Below are 19,579 nucleotides of genomic sequence, written 5' to 3'. Positions count from 1 at the left end.
TCTAGAAAATTGATTTTATTTATGAATTTAATTAATGGAATTGAAAAAATATATAGTGAATTTTAATATATTTATTTTTCTTTCAAATCATAATAGAATAATGAAGTGGATGTTTTATAATGCTAGAATGTCATCAACCAATCAGCGAATCCCTGACAAAGAATCCACCAATCTCTTTGTATCCTTTTTTAAAAATTTAAACATACGAAATTCAATACTGGAGTAAGTTATCTACGTACTGTATAAATTGCAAGAAATGATGAAAAAGAAAAAACGAGCGGCAGGAATGGAGAATAATTAAAAGGAGGAGATTACAGCAAGAATGAATGAAGAAACATGTGCGGTAGACTTTAATTGCGAAGCGGGCTTAATGTGTCGCGAGGAGCGATTCATCGTTCCTTCCTTCTCTCTCGCTCTCCCTCTCTCTCTTCCTCCTTCTCTCTGTCGCGTGGTCCGTCCGGAGTGGCATTGAATTTTCGTGGGTCTTCCGGAAGAGACGTAGAAATTTCGGCCGTTGGATTAACCAGCGACTGTTTTCGTCGACCGTCGTCCCGGAGGGTCGCGCGGAGTCGTAAAGGTCGTAAATTCGCCAAGGAGCGATTTTCGCGCCGTGCCGGCTTTCGGCGAGGTCGCGCGACACCGACTCCTCCATGTAACCCACCGTAACCACGTGCTCGGAATATCCTGTCGGCGGAGAGCCGTTACAGCCGACTCGCTCTCGCGCGCGCGAAAAGTGTCCTCTCTCCCTCGTCGCGTCTCCCGGCCGTATCGGTCCACGATTTCGCGGATTGACCTCGCGCGGTCGACGATCGGGATCGTCGCTTTCGTTATACGAGAGACGCAATTATTTTGCGCAGCGAGCGCGACAGGGAACGTTTCGTCGCGTCGAAGAAAGAAAGGCATGCCGGAATGATCGAGTTCGTGGACGGCTGGTTTTTTGGCCATACCCTGGGCGAAGGAGCCTACGGCGAGTAAGTGTCTTCTGGTTTTCGCCCAGCCGATGATTTTTATATTTTTATTAATTTTTTTACTTCTTTCTTTTTTCACGAATACGTCGTTGGCGCGATTCTCCAGAATGATCCATTGTTCTCATTGTTCGGAGTTGGATGTTTAAATATTCGTTTTTATCAATTTAATATTAGTTTTTTTTTTTTAATCTCGGAGTTTTTAGAGACAAGAATTTATATATTTAGTTAGTAAAATCTATTACATAGAATGATAAAATATTTTGTATGTAACTATAATTTATTTCATGTGACTAATTACAGGGTCAGACTAGTCATAAATAAATCTACAGAGGAAGTTGTTGCTATGAAAATGATTGATACAGAGAAACATCCAGATGCAAGACAAACAGTTCGCAAGGAAACTGCTATTCATCGTATGTTGTCAAATCCTAATATTATACAGTACTTTGGAAAGCGCAGCGAGCCTAACATGGAATATATATTTTTGCAGTATGCTTCAGGTGGAGAATTATTTGACAGAATCGGTAAGATTTAATTAAAAATTGATGATGCAAGATAAAGAATACACAAACCAATTTGTTAAGTATTTTAGTGTATAAAGAAATATATAAAAAATTAAATATGATCTTTACAGAACCTGATATCGGTATGCCAATATGCGAAGCACAAAAGTATTTTAGACAATTAATTTCTGGAGTAGAGTATCTACATAGTCGAGGAGTTGCGCATAGAGATCTTAAGCCAGAAAACTTACTTTTAGATGATAATGATAATTTAAAAATAAGTGACTTTGGATTAGCAACGCTATATCGTATGCAAGGAAAAGAACGTTTATTGGAGAAAAAATGCGGAACATTACCTTATGTTGCACCTGAGGTACTAGTAAGATCGTATCATGCAGAACCTGCAGATATATGGTCTTGTGGAATCATCTTTGTGGCTTTATTGGCTGGAGGTAAATTTCCCATGTAAAACTATTTGAAATATACACAAGGTGTTTCAAGAATAAATAATCAAACTTTAGGAATGTATTCTATTCATCTTAAGTATAAGAAAAGGTCATATAAATATTACAAGAACACTTTTTTCTAGAGAATATCAACATTTTGTTTACTATGGATTTTATCAGTCAAAATTTCTATCACTTTAAGAATTGCTTGCCTTTTTGTTAAAAATAAATATGTTTTTTGCATCGGTGGCATCAGTAATTTACATTGCAGTAAATATGATGTAATAAGAATTTTAGTTACTTATTTTTGAAACACTTTGTATAAAAAAGAAAATAGCAGAGACTATTTATGGCTTTAATATCATTCTTCATATCTTTAGATCTATTACACACAATTATATGCAATTGATTTATTTTGATAAACTTATTCAAAATTGAAATTTGCTAATATTACTCTCAACAATTGTAAATCTACATATAATTATAACATATAAATCAATGTGTCTTTTAATGTACAATCTATTAAAATATCTAATATCTAACTTACATTTCTCATTGTCAGTTTTTAACTGGTCCATATCTGAAATACAGAACTGCCGTGGGATCAACCCTTGGCAGAGTGTCCTGAATATGTCGCATGGAAAGAACGGAAATATATGTCTCTCACACCATGGAAGAAGCTGGACAATTCGTCATTATCATTAATCAGAAAAATTCTTGTGGATTCGCCATCGGCTAGATACAAAATATCAGACATTAAGCAACACAGATGGTTTGTCACGAGCTTTGTCAAAGGTAGCATTTTAGATCATTACTTTAGAAAGACGTTCAAAATATCTAGCATAGATATATTTTTGTTATATCTACGAAACATTTTTATAGAGACGATGGCATAGTGTTTACTTAGTCAGGTACTGAGTGACTCTGAGTATTAATAAAATTACTCAAAGTAACTTGGTACCTAATTTAGTGGATACTGTATACGACGTATTTTTATTGCTTCTTTTCTACATAAGTTATTTTATGTTAATTAGGTGCACAGAAAGAGTATACTATAATACAGTTTTATTGTCAATGAAGCTCTTGCCTTTTCTTTGGTAATACAGCTCTATGAGTATAATCAAGCATCATAAAGCTAGATTACCAAAGCAAAGAGCATTGGCACGTACTCCTAGAATATTTGTAAGCAGTTGAGTTTTACATAGAATAGTATAGTTATAAGAATCTATAATAATTCTATGAAAAATCTTGACATATTTTCCATATAAAATATTGTTATGAATATGATATCAATAATTTATAGGTGATGAAGTAGATGCACGAAGTCATTTAAATCTGACGTCTACAGAGGACGAAAGTTTAAGAAATGTCTGCTTGTCACAACCTGAATTCCCTCGAACGGATGGTAGTATAATTCAATTCAATTTAGATGAACGTCCAGCGTCATTTTCTCAACCTGCTCATGTGGAAGATCTTTTATTATGTACACAATTACAAGCGCTAACACAGCCCAGTCAGGTAAAATATGCTTTATTAAATAACATAGCGTATTATATATCTCGCATAAATATTCCTATAATTTTATATTTTACTTGCAGCAAAATTCTTTCCAACGATTAGTCCGTCGAATGACTAGATTCTTTGTTAAGATAGAATGCGAGGATATTGTAAAGAGGCTAATAAGATATTGCGAGAAGGAAAATTATGTTTATCGCGTTAACGAATTTGGCGTAGTAAGTAACAAAGATATACAAAAATAACCTTTTGATTTATCAAAGAAAAATAATGACATAATTATATATTTGTAGCTAACAATATCGACGATAGATCGGCGAAAAATGCCGCTCGTTTTTAAAGCAAATTTGATAGAAATGGATGGAAATGTATTGGTCGATTTCCGTTTGTCTAAAGGATGCGGCTTGGAATTTAAAAGAGCGTTTATTAAAATCAGATGCGCAATGGAAGACGTTATTCTGAAGAGCTCTGTGGCATATTCGAAGAATCAATAATAGTTACAGATGCATAATAAATATGAAGAGATCATGTAGTATTACAAATATTTTTATAATCAAATTGTTTAATATTTTTTTATATTTTTATAATAAAGTCTCATCTTTTTTATGAAATAAAATTTTTTAAAAATATTTTTTCTAAAAATATGCGTAATCTTTCATGTATTGTGTATTCGTTGAAAAATATACAGTCTATAAATAGAAAATTTCACAAAGGAAGGCTCCCTGCTCCATGCAGCTGCTTTACCACGATATTCTCCAAGTTCGTCAACGGGATTCGTAGATCCCTGACAAGATGTCGCTAGCGTCGCATCTTTAATGCAGTCTGCGGTCATCAATTCGTGGAAGAGAAGAGACTGTATGAAGATGAAGCGGCAGAGAGCGGCACTGTATTAGTACAGTAGTGCTCGGCGGTTTCGTTTATCAGCGAGTTGCTACGCGATCGCGCGGAAGAACGGTTAGCCGGTGGTTTACGCGGCTACTGGATATAGATGCTCTGGAACTGTGTGTCAACACATTGAATCGTCGTTGAACGAGCGTCAGAATGGTGACTACAAACGCGGATCTGCGACGCGAACGCGAGAAATGCAGCTTCGATCCTACGGAGCTCACGCACTTTTGGGACGGCAATCCGGAGAAGACGTCGCAGCGACGAGAGCAAGGTGGGTCCTCGGTTGAAATTGACGCGAAAACTTACGCGTCATACGTTTCCGGTTTATATCCGTGGCATTCCCGCGTTTATTCAACAAATGCGGCGACCGCTTTTCCATAAAGATCCAAGATCGTCCGGGTGATTAAAGGAGAGGAAAAGAGATATGAAAATTTTATATACGCACGGAATATTGTAGCGTTGCGCTGGTGCGAGTTCTTATCACAATGAGCTTTCCTTCCTCTCCCTCTCTATCTCTCTTTCGCTCGCTCGTTGCTCGATAAAAAAAAACCTAATAGACGTTTGACTTTATTTTATCCTCTCCGAGAGCGTATCGTAAAGTCATCGTTAGTACATTATTGTTCATTACGTCATTTTATTTTTCTATTTACTTTTTGTCGTGTTTTCAATACACTTCTCACTTGAAAGGGATAAAAAATGCGTATGTGTCATCTTGTAGCATGAGATATGATATAATAGATATCACTTGACACTGATAAAACATGAGTAACAAGATCTTTAATACAAATTGCATGAGAGTCTGCATCTAAAGGTACATACAATCGGCTATATAAAAGATAAAAGCCGGTTACAATGCAAATAATATAATCGCTTATGGTTTCTTTATTCCATTCTCGCGCATTTGATTAACAAAGTATACAGAGAGGAATTGCAAAAAGAGAGAGAATTGGAAATAACGTCATTTTTTCTCGATTTCCTGCAGTCGACTATATATATATGTATACGAATTACATCGGTCTCTATTTTTATTCCATGAAATATTCTCTGCATAATATAATATCTGAGTCCTTATAATGTTATAATATACTTATAATAACGTACTAATAATTTTATCACTTTGACATAATTATTTTGACGTAATACACACACACACACACACACACACACACACAAGATTAGCAAGAAAAAGATGACGCATGTGCGCAAGTATTGTTCTGAAGAAATTCGCTAATCGCTTATCATATTTCAGATTAGGAAAACATTTGTAATAACATAAATATATATAGAATTAGCATATATATATAGAAATATGATAAGTGATCAGCGAATTTATTTAGAAAATTTACTATATTGCTAATTCTTTTTTTTTCTTTCCTTTTTATTGCGATGTAATTATATTTTGTTTTGCATAATTTCATACGCGTTTTCTTGATTACCTTTTTACGCAATAAATGTAAAAAATGATAAATCACGATTTTTTTGTAGCATATCAATATCGCGGTTAAAGAGAATAAAATCATCGATTTACTTTTAATAGCCTTTAAAGTTCTGGATTCCTCATTATAGTCAAATAGAATTAAGAGGTCGGAGATGAGAAATTACATACAAGTTCTTTTCTCGCCAAGTATAATAAAATTAAATTTGTGATTTAAAAGAAATAGCGGTAAATATCATTGTCAGTTGATTATCGTAAGGTTTACTTTGTACTATTGTAAATGTATAGAACATGTGTGCAGATCGAATTATACGCGTATTTGCTAAGAAGAATGGAATGGAATTTTCGATATATTTTATCAATCCATACCATTAAACACAATAATAATGACACAAAAGAGACTGATTTAGCTCCATCTAGTCTTTCTTTTGTGAGAATAAAACTATTAATTATTATGATTTTTCACTTCCAATGTCATAATTCAAGATGAAAGAAACACATTCTGCAGCAATCGATAGACTTTGGTATCATATTTTTTGTTCGTCAGATCACATTCTGCAGCAATCGATAGACTTTGGTATCATATTTTTTGTCTCTGTATTGCATTTTAGATTAATGTTCTAGATAAACATGCAGTTTCAATGATGAAAATAGCTTCAATTATTATTCTTGAACTAATTTTAACAATTAACATGTTGTATACGTGCAGGGATGTGCATTATTTGAAATAGATGCATTTAAAATGAAAATATAAAATGTAAAATGCATATTTTGTATTTTGCATGTAAATTACATGTTTTCAAAAATTTACATTTATATTTAATTTTAATTAATATTTACATTTATTTTACATTTACATTTAAATGGTTTTTATTACCCATTTTTTATTTCAAATGCATTTTTCTTGCAAACTAAAAATTAATCGAGATATCAATAATATGTATGTATAACAATCAAAATATTATTAAAGAAGCCATTAAGCAAATATTATTTGTAAACAATAATAAACATTTTTTGTAATTCCACATGTAAATATACATGTTTATGTAATTTTTTATTTTTTGTTTATATTAAAAATATATAAAGTTTATAAAGTTTAAAGAATTTATAAAAGAAAGTTTATAAAGAAAGCTTATAAAGAAAGTTTATAAAGTTTATAAAGTTTATAAAAATTTAATACGAAATAAGAATTTAAATATAAGTAATAATTGTGAGAAAAATAATAAAAAATAAGAATTTAAATAAATAAATACGTATATATATAAATGTAAATATTTGAAAAAATCATTTTTATTTAAAAAATCATTTAAAAAATAAAATTTTTGTCAACGGGGGATCAACTGCAAGTTTTAAACTATTTCATATGCAAAAAAAAAAAAAAGAATCTTAAAGTAAAAACATTGTATTTCTGTCGCTGATAACTTTAGATATTCGATTAATTGATAATAGTTTGATATGTCGTATATTATATTAAACGTCATATGTACACATGAATGTGATTTCGCACTGGTAAATTATTATATCGCTATTATATCCACCTTTTATTTTAATGTATGTATAATTCATTTTTAGATTTTTATATATAAAGTCGTTAATCTTGTCGAAGATATATGTATACTTCTGAGCTCTCTGAGACAATGAGATATATATGCGTATATCTTGTTGAAGATGCACATATCTTTGAAGTTTGAGTTGAAGATATATTGTCTCTGCAATATTTTCATACAAATTGATAAGCGTTACAAATATGCGGAACAGTGTTTTTTGCGGACGAATTAGTTTATAATGTCCAATGTAAGATTAGACAGCTCAAGTGTCATATTTTTCGCGTGGCTTTATTGGTTCGAACTTTACGATTCATCGTCAAATTTTACCGATTACTGCCGATCGTTAATAATAATGACGTGAATTGAGATAAGCGTCAATGACTTGCAGAAAGACATCGTATTTATCTGTGAAAAACAACTAAATTAAATCGATGAAAAATATATTTCTTTCGTTGATTGTCAGGATTGTTTTCAACGCTTTAACAAGAGCAAGGCAAACTTTCTATATCGAAAAATGATATGTTAAATGTTCCACCCTAAAATTCTTAATTAAAATATTTTCAATTAAAATTTAACTATAAATTTGACTAAAAAAAATTACATGTGTGATGTATATAAAGTAATAACTATAATAAATATAAATATATTTATATATATATATTTATATACACTAGCGGATCCTGACGTCGATAATGGAGGGGTTTTGCAAAATTATTTTATTTAATATTTTTGGTTTCATGATTAGCTTTTATTCCAGGATCAACGACGTCGATAGCTCTTTAATGTTTGTTTTTCTTTACTTAAATTTTTTAAACAAATTCAGCAAAACTTTCTTTTAATTTCCAAGGGGGGGTTTTAACCCCCCCCCCCCCCCAAGGAACCGCTAGTGTTTATACAGGGTGTCCGGTGGTTCGCGTTTCACTTGTCGTGGGCAGATTCCTGGGTTCATTTGGAGACGATTTTTCCTCAGCGAAAATGTCGAGGCACCAATAATTTTCGAGTTATAAGCGATTGAAAATAAAGGGTTTTTCACAAACTAAGCCTTGTGGAAATAAAATGTTAACAAAATCACATTCTTCAGTTAATTTCAGATAGAGTTTACGTTAATAGAATTTTAATTTAAGGCTTAGTTACAAAGATACATGATGACAAAAATTGGGAACATGCAAAAAAATGATGACCTCCCTCGACATTTTCGCTGAGGAAAAATCGTCTCCAAATGAACCCAGGAATCTGCCCACGACAGGTGAAACGCGAACCACCGGACACCCTGTATATGTATTGCAAACGAACGAATCGATGATATATGTATATGCAATGCGTGTCGAATAGCAAAAACTGGTCACGCTACTTTCTGTTGAGATTACTATATATAGTCACATAAAACAAAACGATATCCTACTTTTTAGCTTTTAAGAAATGCCACATGTATTATACATTAAATAATCTAATGCATAATACAATAAATTAATCATATGCTTACTTATTTTGCATAGCTTTATATTGCTGTCACGCGCAGAATTTGTTCATATTAATGTCCTAATTTAATTTAACATTAATTTGTATTAATTTATGAGAAAGTTCATCAAATCGATTTCGAGAGTCGTGTGATTCAAGTGAATTATTTGCAGAGAACTTCTTCCTAAGCGATCCGCTTCTGCACGATAAAATTCCTGCGAAATACAAGAGTCATAAGGAGATTTATGAGGAAGCGATAATGAAGGGATGCCGTGTGATAGAAAAAGTGCAACAGTTAAACGAGTCAGGAAAAGGCGGCATGGACGTTTTCTCGTAAGATACTCTCTTATGCGCATTTTAAATAATATAGAGTTCTATTTTGTCGCTGAAAAGAGAATAGTGTTAAATAAAATATTAAAGTTTCATATTTTATAAAAAAAAAATGTTATTCACTAAATAAAGAATTCATTTACGAAAGAATATCGTTAGATAAAGGTGTCTGTGGCGTTTTGTAGACAAATTTTAGGGGGCATGTTAGGCTCGGCGATATTAAAAGACGGTAATCCATTGACGCTGCATTATGTGATGTTTATACCGGCTATCATGGGACAGGGCACCGTCGAACAGCAAAGCTACTGGATATCCCAAGCTTGGACTTGCAATATTATCGGTACTTACGCACAGGTATGTTTCTGCAGCTACATAAATTATGATATCAGAGGTGAGAGAAATCATTAAACAATTTTTTTCTCGTGGAAAATTAATGCCTTTTTTTATACGTATGCCGTTGTTTGCGCGTTTGATCCCAGGGATATGCAAAATGGGTATCCAAATGGATTTAAAATAGAAAATGCAAAATGGAAAATACTTTTTAGGCGCCCATTTAAAATGGAAAATAGGCATTTTTAAAATGATTTTTTAAAATAAAAATGGTTTTTTCAAATATTTATATTTATATATATACATATTTATTTATTTATTTAAATTCTTATTTTTTATTATTTACTTCTCACAATTATTACTTATATTTAAATCCTTATTTCTCTTTATTAAATTTTTATAAACTTTATAAACTTTCTTTATAAGCTTTCTTTATAAACTTTCTTTTATAAATTCTTTATACTTTATATTATATTATATTTACAAACTTTATATATATTTAATATAAACAAAAAATTACATAAATATGTATATTTACATATGAAATTACAAGAAATGTTTATAAATAATATTTACTCTTAATGATTTCTTTAATAACATTTTAATTGTTATACATATTATTGATATCTCGATTAATTTTTAATTTGCAAGAAAAATGTATTTGAAATAAAAAATGGGTAATAAAAACCATTTAAATGTAAATGTAAAATAATTTTTCAAAACATGTATTTTAAATGCATCTATTTCAAATAATGCACATCTCTGGTTTGATCATATTGATTGGTAAAATATTTTTTATTATCGATCAAGATTTATCGCTGATAATTAATTTATGAAAGTTATCAATATTTACCATTGACTATCACGAAAAAATAATTAATTTATTTTGATGTATCTTGCATAAAAAAATTAGATAATCTCTCGTTTTTTAGAGAGTCTTAAGGCTCCTGGGTGCTCACCGCGGCCATATTGGATTGTGACGTCAGAGGCGAGAAAGCACACGCTGAAAATTCTTAGATGCCATTTTTTAATGAAAAGATATTTCGATTAAACAGCACTTCAGATGGCTTTAGCACACTCTTAAAACCCCCCGAAAACTATCCTTTTCCCTTTATAATCAATCAACATCTGTAAAATGATCGAGATATCAGACTTTGACATGCGGAATGACTACGCATGTGCAAAGACCAGACGGACTGGGCTTCATAATATTACATTTTACAGCTGTTGATTTATTATAAAGGGGAAAGGATAGTTTTCGGGGTTTTTTAAGAATGTGCTAAAGCCATCTGAAGTGCTGTTTCATCGAAATATTTTTTTATTTCGAAATGGCATCTAAGAAATTTTAGCGTGTGTTTTCTCGCCTCTGACGTCACGATTTCGACATGGTCGGCAAGGAGCTAGGAGCCTTAATTCAAGACTTTGGCTGCAATACTGAATCCGAATTTTCAATCATGAAATTATAGTAGAGAGTTTTAAATAAAATTATTTTATATTTTTTAAAAATTGTTTGATCTAGAAAATGATATGATTTGTATTCTTAGACTGAGCTTGGTCATGGCACATTTATCAGAGGCTTAGAGACCACGGCGACTTACGATCCCGAAACCAAAGAATTCATATTAAATAGCCCGACTCTGACATCGTACAAATGGTGGCCTGGTGGTTGTAAGTATTTTGCCTCTAATATGCTTGAATCGCGCTTTTATTATATAGGCATAGGCTCATAAAAGAAAAAAATGCTTTCAGTGGGTCATACGGCGAATTATGCAATTGTCGTTTCGCAGTTATACACGAAAGGAGAGTGTAGAGGTATTCATCCTTTTATCGTGCAACTCAGGGATGAGAATACTCACGAGCCTTTACGGGGTATGTATGAGTTTGCACATATATTTCCTTTTTTTTGCGATGAAAGATCTGAAAAATTTATATATTTCATCTCTTTCTTTCTCGCTTTACTTTGGTATTTAAGAAAATTTATATAAAAAATTTGCTTTCGTTTTAGGTATAAAGATCGGTGAAATTGGCACCAAGTTAGGAATGAATGCAACCAACAACGGCTTTCTCGGCTTCGAAAATGTCAGAATACCGCGCGAGAACATGTTGATGAAGAACTCTCAGGTAATGGAGAAAGTAAAGCGTCATGAGCTGATTGTTTAGTAGAAAATCTAACGAAAAAGTTTAACGATCTAATTTTCTCCGCATTTGTAGGTGCTGGAAGATGGAACTTATGTGAAAGCGCCTAGTGATAAACTCACATATGGCACAATGATGTTTGTTCGAGTGGTTTTAGTACGTGATATCTCTAACTACTTATCGAAGGCGGTAACCATAGCTATCAGATACAGCGCAGTGAGACGACAAAGTCAAATAAAGCCCGAGTATGTAAAGTGTGTGTGTGATAAAAGGCTTAACACATAATATATTTGATAGAAAATGATTATTGAATGGGATATGAGTTGTACTTTATCGCGTTTATTTATTATCTTATTTTATTTATAACTTCGAAAACTAGTTAATTCATGTATAATAATTGACAATGCATTGAGAATTAGTTTTAATTTAAATATAGTCTTATTTTTAACTTGTTTTTATCACCTGGTAATAATTTGAATTGTAAAAGATCTTTAAATATATTGTTTTTTTTTTCTAAAAATTACATTTGCAATTCACATTTTATGGTCAATTTGTTAAAGTAATGTTTTATAAAAAATTATATATTTACATAAGTTATATATTTATATATTAAGTTAAAATTTCAGAATGTTTTTAAATTTATTTCAGCGAGCCAGAAGCACAGATCATAGATTATGTCACTCAACAATACAAATTGTTTCCCAATCTTGCTGCGTGTTTCGCGTTTCGAATGTGCGCCGATTGGATTTGGGAGATGTACAACAACGTAACAGCCGAGTTAGATCAGGGGGAGCTAGAAAGACTTCCTGAGGTGTGCAAGAATTTTTCTTATATACTATGAAAGAAATATAAATTAGATATGTATTGCATGGAAAAATAATTTAGTTTTAGTATAGTAAAAATTTTTTGATGTAGAAATTAGATGCCTCTCTAGTATACTATTAATGAAAAAAAGGAAAATTGCTTTTAGTTGCACGCGTTGGCATGCTGTCTAAAGGCAGTTGCATCATCGGACGGAGCTACTGGTATCGAACAATTACGATTGTCGTGTGGTGGACACGGTTACATGGATGCCAGCAACTTGCCGGCGACTTACGGTTTGGTGACCGCTGTCTGCACTTATGAAGGTGAAAATACGGTTCTACTACTGCAAACGGCTAGATATTTAGTGAAAGCCTGGAGACAAGCTGTCGGCGGACAACCATTGCCACCGACCGTAGGATATTTAGCTGTTCTTTCGCGTAGTGTAAAACAACGTCCTTGGAAAAACACTTTATCGTGTATCGTGCAGGCACATCAAGCAGTTGCGGCAGGGTATATAAAAAATATTTTATCGCTATATATTAAAAATAGTCATAGGGTTTGCAAATAAAAGTTCAACATAATACACATCACATTTTTGTAGCAAAATTCGCCTGGCAACGGAAAATATGGATCGCAAAATACGTAGCGGCGTGTCGCCGGAAGACGCGTGGAATCAAACCAGTATTGAGTTAGCACACTGCGCGGAATCTCACTGCCGAGCTTTCCTAGTGATGAGATTCGTCGAGACCGTAAGAGGACTGACTAATGTGTCCAAGCAGCTTCGCGAAGTTTTAATGCAACTTTGCGAATTGTACTCGATATATTGGGTCCTGCAACGACTCGGAGATTTTCTGCGAGTCAGTATCATATATATATATATATATATATATATATATATATATATATATATACCGGGTGTCCCATTTTAAAGGACCCACTCAAATATCTCAGAAACACTGCGTTAAATCAAAAAATGTTTCCTACAAAAGTTGTAGGGTTTCGAGGGGGACATAACATAGTAATATTCATATGACCTTGGGCGGCGTCTCCAAGGTCAAGTGAAGGTGAGAATTTAACGCAGTGTTTCTGACAATGAGCTATTTGAGTGGGTCCTTTAAAATGGGACACCTGGTATATATACATATATGCATATTCTTATAAAATTAAGATCGCCGTCATAATTTTGCTGAATAATGCTGAATAAATATTGCTTGGATAGCGCGATGCTTTTGGATAAACATGACGACGCATTTTGTAATTACAGTTTTCCTGTCTCAATAACGAAAATGTCCCGGCGCTTCAATCGCGCTTCGAAGAGATGCTCGCCGCTATTCGTCCAAATGCTGTTGGTATCGTCGATGGATTCGATATTCGCGACGAGATCCTCGCATCCGCGCTCGGCGCGTTTGACGGAAACGTATATCAGCGTCTCTTTGACGAGGCGATGAAGAGTCCCTTGAATCAGGAGAGCGTAAACCAATCCTATCATAAGTATCTAAAGCCTTTTCTTAAAAGTAATTTATAGTCAAATATCATGTGTTTATCACAAAATAGTCAACAACTATTCTATCATAATAAATACGTTTTGTGCATGAAAATATCAGCAAACATTTTTAAATACGTGCCAGAATGATTTGCACAATTTTGTATGCAAAATTATATATATCCCGATATCTGGGATTATATTTGTAAACACTGCAGTAAGTTTATAAGAAATTATCACGTAACAAAAATATCCTGGCTTTTTTTTATAACAAATCATTGTCGCACAATATATTATATATTAGTATATATATTACATATATATTCTATGAAATTATATTAGATTTCATGTTAAAACGTTTGCCTTTTTATATGAACTTTATGCACTTTAACAGAAACGTTTAAAGCATTTGACGGCAATATATTTGTCTAGTATATAATTGATATTCGATATTAACGATAAATTGTTTCAATATTATATAAAGTGCTTTATACGTTTGTAATCTAATTATAAAAGATTAATATTTTTGATAGTGATATTTTATAAAAAATACACATTACATATATAAATGAGGGCATATGTGCACAGTATTGTTTTACGAATAGTAAGTTCATCCTGGGATGTATTAGTAAAAAAAAGTGTAAATTTTACAGTTAAATGCCCGTATTTACAGATTTACCTTCGCGATAATGCTCAAATATCGTGGCAATTTAACATGTATCTCGAAGGCGTCGATACCTATATTGTATTTTAATATGCAAATAAAATTAAATAATCTTCCTCTGTTATATATCTTGGCGTATGGCTCAATGAATCCCTATAAAATCTACGAATCAAATGGAAGCGAGACACGCTCGTATTTCGAAGAAGTGTTCCAATGCGTTTCCTTAGACGGTACAGTATTTATTTACAGAATAGGAGCGACGACATACATTATTGTTTGTTATTATACTAATATAGTGCAATTATTAATTTCCGTTAATTAAGAATAACGTAATAAATGCCCGCAATAGCGATAACGCGCATGTTCAATTTTTCCTACTTGTTAAAAGCTACTCGTGTGTGTTGGTTTGTGTGTTGTAAACGTGCAATTACACAGATAGTAGACTTTAAATTTTGGAGCAAGAACAAACGCGAGAACGTCTGCGAATTAAGAATATTTTGGTGAAAAATTGAAGCAAACGCTTTACCGCAATTGCGAGCGAGTATATATCTATATATTTATATATAAGTACATATACATGTATATACGTATTTTGTGGGTTCGTGCATAGACGGAGATATATACACATATATGTAGTATAGATCGGTACAAAGAACAATAGGAAAAGGACGAGGAGCAGGAGGAGGAAGATGGTGGTTTTTGGGACGATGATACTTACACTTAAAAAATAACATTGTTAATATTATCATTATTATTAAATATTAATTATATATATTCACTTTTAAAATTATTTTCATTCGTCCATCTGGCCTATGGGCTTTTTTTGTCTCTAGCGTTTAGACAGACTTCTCATTGCTATAATGATCTTACGGAATTATGTTTTTCTTATAAAATATGATTTCATTACAATTAATTTTTTTTCCCCGCCTTCGCTTAATCGCCTCTCGGACGTTAATTGGCCGCATGGTGAAACTAGCAAAAGCCGAGGCAGGGACAGACACCAAGCGGTCAATTAATTACTACTTAACGAACAATTTCATCTATATCATGTACGATTATTATTACAATAAAGATTACGAGCCCCAATTTCTAGGTCTTTCCTCGTTTATTTCGCACGGTACAAACGAAATAAAGGATTACCGAGAGGAAAAAAGATGGCAAAGAAAGGAAAGAATATTACAGATTAAAGTGTGTTGTAAAATGTAATATGTAAATGATAATAGCAAATTGGTGTAAAATATTTATGAAATTTAAAAAAGAAATCGAAGATTGTGTGTACAACGAAAATGATATAATAAGAAAGTATATATCGATTTATAACAAGCTACGAAAAAATATATGACGAAAGAATATAGGAATATTTCTTTGATCGTAATCAACATTAGATCTAATTATCATTAATCTTATCGTTAATATTCTTATTAATTGATTCCTATGTACCAAATTTAGATGCGCTACAAAAACAGATCTCGTGATATAAAAAGTAAATCCATACAATTTTTATAAAATTTATTCCTCTAAAGAGGCGCAAATAAAAGAAATTTTTGAAAGAAAAACAAATAAACAAATCTTACTTTACATGTATATATAATTAGTATAAATTTTTAATCGATTATATATAAAATATAAATAAATAAAATTGTAAGACACATGATATGACGAAGAGAAATATAATTCTTTTGTTAAAATCGTGAGTATGTTCAACAAAGATAAATTATCGTGGAAACGCGATAAGTTTGCCGTGGATGAGAGGAGAATCGCATTATTCTCGGTAATAAAATAAATAAGGCGTTTAGTAGACTCTATACACTTTTTATAATATATCAGCACATTCGTGCGTAAGAAGCGCTGAATCAGCCGAAGAGAAACAAAAGGATTAAAAACTTGCAGGATGACGAAGGAAGCGATTACCATGCAGGATAAGAGTAATGCGCCGTGAAGTGAGGATGCAATGTGATAATAAGGCGGATCCGTGAGAGAGTTTCGTACCAAATCGCTTTTCCTTACGTAGTATATGGCAGTATCGGCATGATATACTTTTAATTATTTCCAACGCGTCCAATCTTCCGCAACGGAGTTGGATTCTGCGAAAGGACGACGCTCGTACTGTTACGAGAAGAGATTCAAGGATATAGGATATTGTAGAAATTCAGAGAGTGAGAGAGAGAGAGGGGGGGAGGGGGGAGAGAGAGAGAAAGAGAGAGAGAGAGAGATGGGAAAAAAGCAAAAAAGGGATTAGGAAATATCGCAAAAAAAAATAGAGAGAGAAAGAAAGCATTAACAATGTGCTCTGCGTTGCACAGATGGACCGCGTGACGAAATGTAGCAGAGAAAGAAATTTGGATATAGATTTGTATCGCTCTTCGCATGTTCCCTTTCGCTTTCTAACGTGACATTATGGCATCATTTTTAGTCGTACTAAGGCGTGCGCACTATCATGCTGCTCTTGGGGCAGGAGAAATCACGTGTCGCGCGTGATTGTGCCTCTCGATCGCAGCATCCATCTTATATGGCAATATAATTTCTCGTCGTTGGAATAGTTTTGACGACGAGAACGAACAAGACGGACGTATCGAGGATTTATTAGCATCGGAACTGCCCTTGATAATAAAAACGGATGTTTTATCTTATAGGTGGAAGGAGGGTGTGATATCTCCCATTCAACATAATTAGCTGTACTCTACGAGTTACTTTCGCTCATCAAATGTTCCAAAACATTGGATGCATTGAGAAAAGAAATGAAAAACTTTCGGTCTTTACTTAAAGGACATTTTACTACATATTTATCTCGGCAGGAAATTGGGAATGTCGATCGCGGAATTGGAGATGCACGCACGCAAGCACGCATGTTTTAAAAATATGGCACGCTAACTGAGAATTCATTTTATTTGCTAAACGCATAGAGATTCATACACAATACAAGAATTTTAATAAAACTTACTAAATGCTTGGCGAATACGTGAAAAAACATCACAATTACTTGTGAGGGGATTTCAGTATTTATACATAATTCACGAATATTAAATATTAAACGAGATAAATAATATTAAACGAAATTTACAAATTAACGAGTTTTATCGGAGTAATGATTCGAAGTGAGTAAATTTATACACGAGTTCAATTATCAGCGAATCCTATTTGTGAAAACTCGAGATATATTTATCTTACGCCAGAATCGTGCAAACAGTTGTCAACAAACGAATATTAAAATCAATATAAAAAAAATAGAAAGATAGAATTATCTTAAAATACAAACATTGATCTTCTTATCTTTCACCGTACTACATGATACAACGAAATGACATTGAGAGAAAAAGTTACGCGGCGAAAATACGTATAAAATCTTACATATGTTTTAGAAATAATCGTTATTCAGTAATGAGATATGTACAGTGCCGGTGACCGACCGACTGACCGGACATAAATCCTCTATCATTAAGCAAACTTGCGCAACTTATATAATTCTTAGAAACGTGTGTGTATGTGTGTGTGCATCGTGACTAAACGCATTTTGTTTTCCTCTTGGAAACTTAGATATTGGTCGGTACGTTTAATGCGTAACACGTATACTTAATAATAGGCGCCCTTTTTATTCCCTCCGCAATTGATCGATCGGTCGACGAATCCCGCCGTTCGTTTTCGCCTCTATTGAGACGCGAACGCGTTTCACCGAAGGATATAAATTTTCGTCGAATTCGCTATTAAATGCTCAGTATCAAAAAACTGGGGACCGTAAATTTAAAAAAAAAAAAAAAAAAAGAAAAGAAAAGAAAGAAGGAACAAGCAATAGCAGCGACGCGGACGAGGTTGCAGCTTAACTCCTCGCCGCTCTTGCTGTCGGAGAGAAATCACGGTGCCGCAACGATCCTTCTTCCCTTCCCTCCTTCCACCGAGAGACAGAATGATTAACGACATAGCAACGGCGTTTATCGCCCACGAATTTTCACGCTCTCAGTCCTGTACACATGTATATACGTATACCTATACGTGTGTATACATATATATATATATATATATATATACACGCTCTAAATACGCTTGTAAATGCATCTTGGAATTGGTGCAATCTCGCCGACGATGTCTCTCGACAGGATATACATATACGCGAGCCGTAGTCTCGTCGTTCACTGTCCATCGCTTCCAGTCACCAGCCGGGATGATTGCTCTCCGAAAAGAATCTTGGGAGGAGTGCGGTAGCGAGTGCAGTTAAAATTAAGATACAACGAAAAGGAAGGTACTCTGTACAGAGCGCTACGAAGGGCGAATTAGAGCTGAAAAAATTCGGCGTTCGAGTGAATGGTCCGTCGGCCGAGAGAGAGAAAGAGTCTTGCCTCGGACTCTCTTACTCGCGTGCGCCCTTTTCTTTCGACGCGATGAAATACAGCGCGTAAGAAAATACAGTCTCCGAGAGTCAAGAAGTTTCGGGCGGTTGAGAAGCGTACTCGCGAACGTCGTCGCGAGTCTAAATATCAGAAGGAAAGGGAGGGAGAATCGTGAAAAATTGCCTTCCGAAGGGGAGGAGAACGCAGGAGGATATATAGGGACAGATAAGGCAGGGCAAATAGGGATATGTTGTAACGGGAGAGCTACAGCTAAAAGAGCAAGCGAATATCGGTAGGTGCCGAGGGAGAATCCGCGAGAATCGGCCGACGTTCCGCGAGCGACGTTCTTCGATAAAGCCCCGGCGTTGCGGGAGTGTCCATGGACGTGCGTGCCATGCGGTTCGCCGAAGTAATCCTTTTCTTTTTTGTTTATCACCATCGACCAGCGGGATTCCGAATGCGGGCGTTGTCGATCGTCGGTGGTCCTTACTCGGCTTGGCATCGTGAGATCGCGAGAGGAATCGGCGAGGTCGTCATCATCGCGCCACCGACGCCTCAAGCGTAGAACTCCCGATTGTGGTGGGGCGCGCCCGGTTTGGGGAAGGCTTGCGCCGCGGGCGATCTCCTTGGCTCGTCCAGGGCGTACGAGCCCTCGTCCTTCTTGCGCATCCGGTAAACGATGAACATGACCACCAGTATCGCGCAGAGGAGGCCCACTACCGCGCCGCCAATCACAGCTGGAAATAATCG

The 19,579-nt window shown here is 34.1% G+C and overlaps 3 protein-coding genes across 6 annotated transcripts in view; 2 read left to right on the top strand and 1 right to left on the bottom strand.

Annotated features, from left to right (window-relative positions):
* Window positions 1-426: 426 nt before the first annotated feature.
* Grp (serine/threonine-protein kinase grp) lies at window positions 427-4,174 on the top strand. 2 transcript variants are annotated; one of them, XM_083031732.1, is made up of 8 exons: window positions 428-971; window positions 1,269-1,381; window positions 1,459-1,492; window positions 1,603-1,923; window positions 2,509-2,712; window positions 3,221-3,435; window positions 3,516-3,650; window positions 3,726-4,174. In XM_083031732.1, the coding sequence occupies exons 2-8, from the start codon at window positions 1,343-1,345 to the stop codon at window positions 3,924-3,926; spliced, it is 1,149 nt and encodes a 382-aa protein (XP_082887858.1). In that variant the 5' UTR covers window positions 428-971; window positions 1,269-1,342; the 3' UTR covers window positions 3,927-4,174. The 2 variants fall into 2 exon arrangements, with proteins under 2 accessions (XP_082887856.1, XP_082887858.1); XM_083031730.1 differs by having other exon boundaries at window positions 427-971; window positions 1,269-1,492.
* Window positions 4,175-4,312: 138 nt separating this feature from the next.
* LOC145932630 (acyl-coenzyme A oxidase 1) lies at window positions 4,313-14,633 on the top strand. Its single transcript, XM_083031722.1, has 11 exons — window positions 4,313-4,591; window positions 8,934-9,093; window positions 9,276-9,444; window positions 10,965-11,088; window positions 11,170-11,289; window positions 11,426-11,541; window positions 11,632-11,801; window positions 12,205-12,367; window positions 12,527-12,870; window positions 12,962-13,217; window positions 13,625-14,633. The coding sequence occupies exons 1-11, from the start codon at window positions 4,474-4,476 to the stop codon at window positions 13,883-13,885; spliced, it is 2,001 nt and encodes a 666-aa protein (XP_082887848.1). The 5' UTR covers window positions 4,313-4,473; the 3' UTR covers window positions 13,886-14,633.
* Window positions 14,448-19,579, bottom strand: part of Sdc (Syndecan) — a 75,272-nt gene continuing 70,140 nt past the window's right edge. For all 3 annotated transcript variants that reach the window (XM_083031736.1, XM_083031737.1, XM_083031735.1), the window contains one exon: window positions 14,448-19,566. In XM_083031736.1, the coding sequence (XP_082887862.1) occupies window positions 19,385-19,566 (182 nt within the window). In that variant the 3' untranslated portion in view covers window positions 14,448-19,384. The remainder of the gene's footprint in view (window positions 19,567-19,579) is intronic.

Source organism: Prenolepis imparis, unplaced genomic scaffold (assembly GCF_030444845.1).
Source record: "Prenolepis imparis isolate NDT839.2.m4 unplaced genomic scaffold, iyPreImpa1.0 SCAF_2, whole genome shotgun sequence".
Lineage (NCBI taxonomy): Eukaryota > Metazoa > Arthropoda > Insecta > Hymenoptera > Formicidae > Prenolepis > Prenolepis imparis.
The sequence above is the reverse complement of the archived record's forward strand: the minus strand, read 5'-3'. Positions and strand labels throughout refer to the sequence as shown.

Bases quoted from the DNA above. Each gene is read 5' to 3' on its own strand.
- Grp (XM_083031730.1), top strand. From the start codon at position 910: ATGATCGAGTTCGTGGACGGCTGGTTTTTTGGCCATACCCTGGGCGAA. The intron at 1,493-1,602 runs GTAAGATTTAAT...TGATCTTTACAG, and splicing joins AGAATTATTTGACAGAATCG to AACCTGATATCGGTATGCCA. The intron at 3,436-3,515 runs GTAAAATATGCT...TTTTACTTGCAG, and splicing joins CGCTAACACAGCCCAGTCAG to CAAAATTCTTTCCAACGATT.
- LOC145932630 (XM_083031722.1), top strand. From the start codon at position 4,474: ATGGTGACTACAAACGCGGATCTGCGACGCGAACGCGAGAAATGCAGC. The intron at 4,592-8,933 runs GTGGGTCCTCGG...AATTATTTGCAG, and splicing joins GTCGCAGCGACGAGAGCAAG to AGAACTTCTTCCTAAGCGAT. The intron at 11,089-11,169 runs GTAAGTATTTTG...AAATGCTTTCAG, and splicing joins CAAATGGTGGCCTGGTGGTT to TGGGTCATACGGCGAATTAT.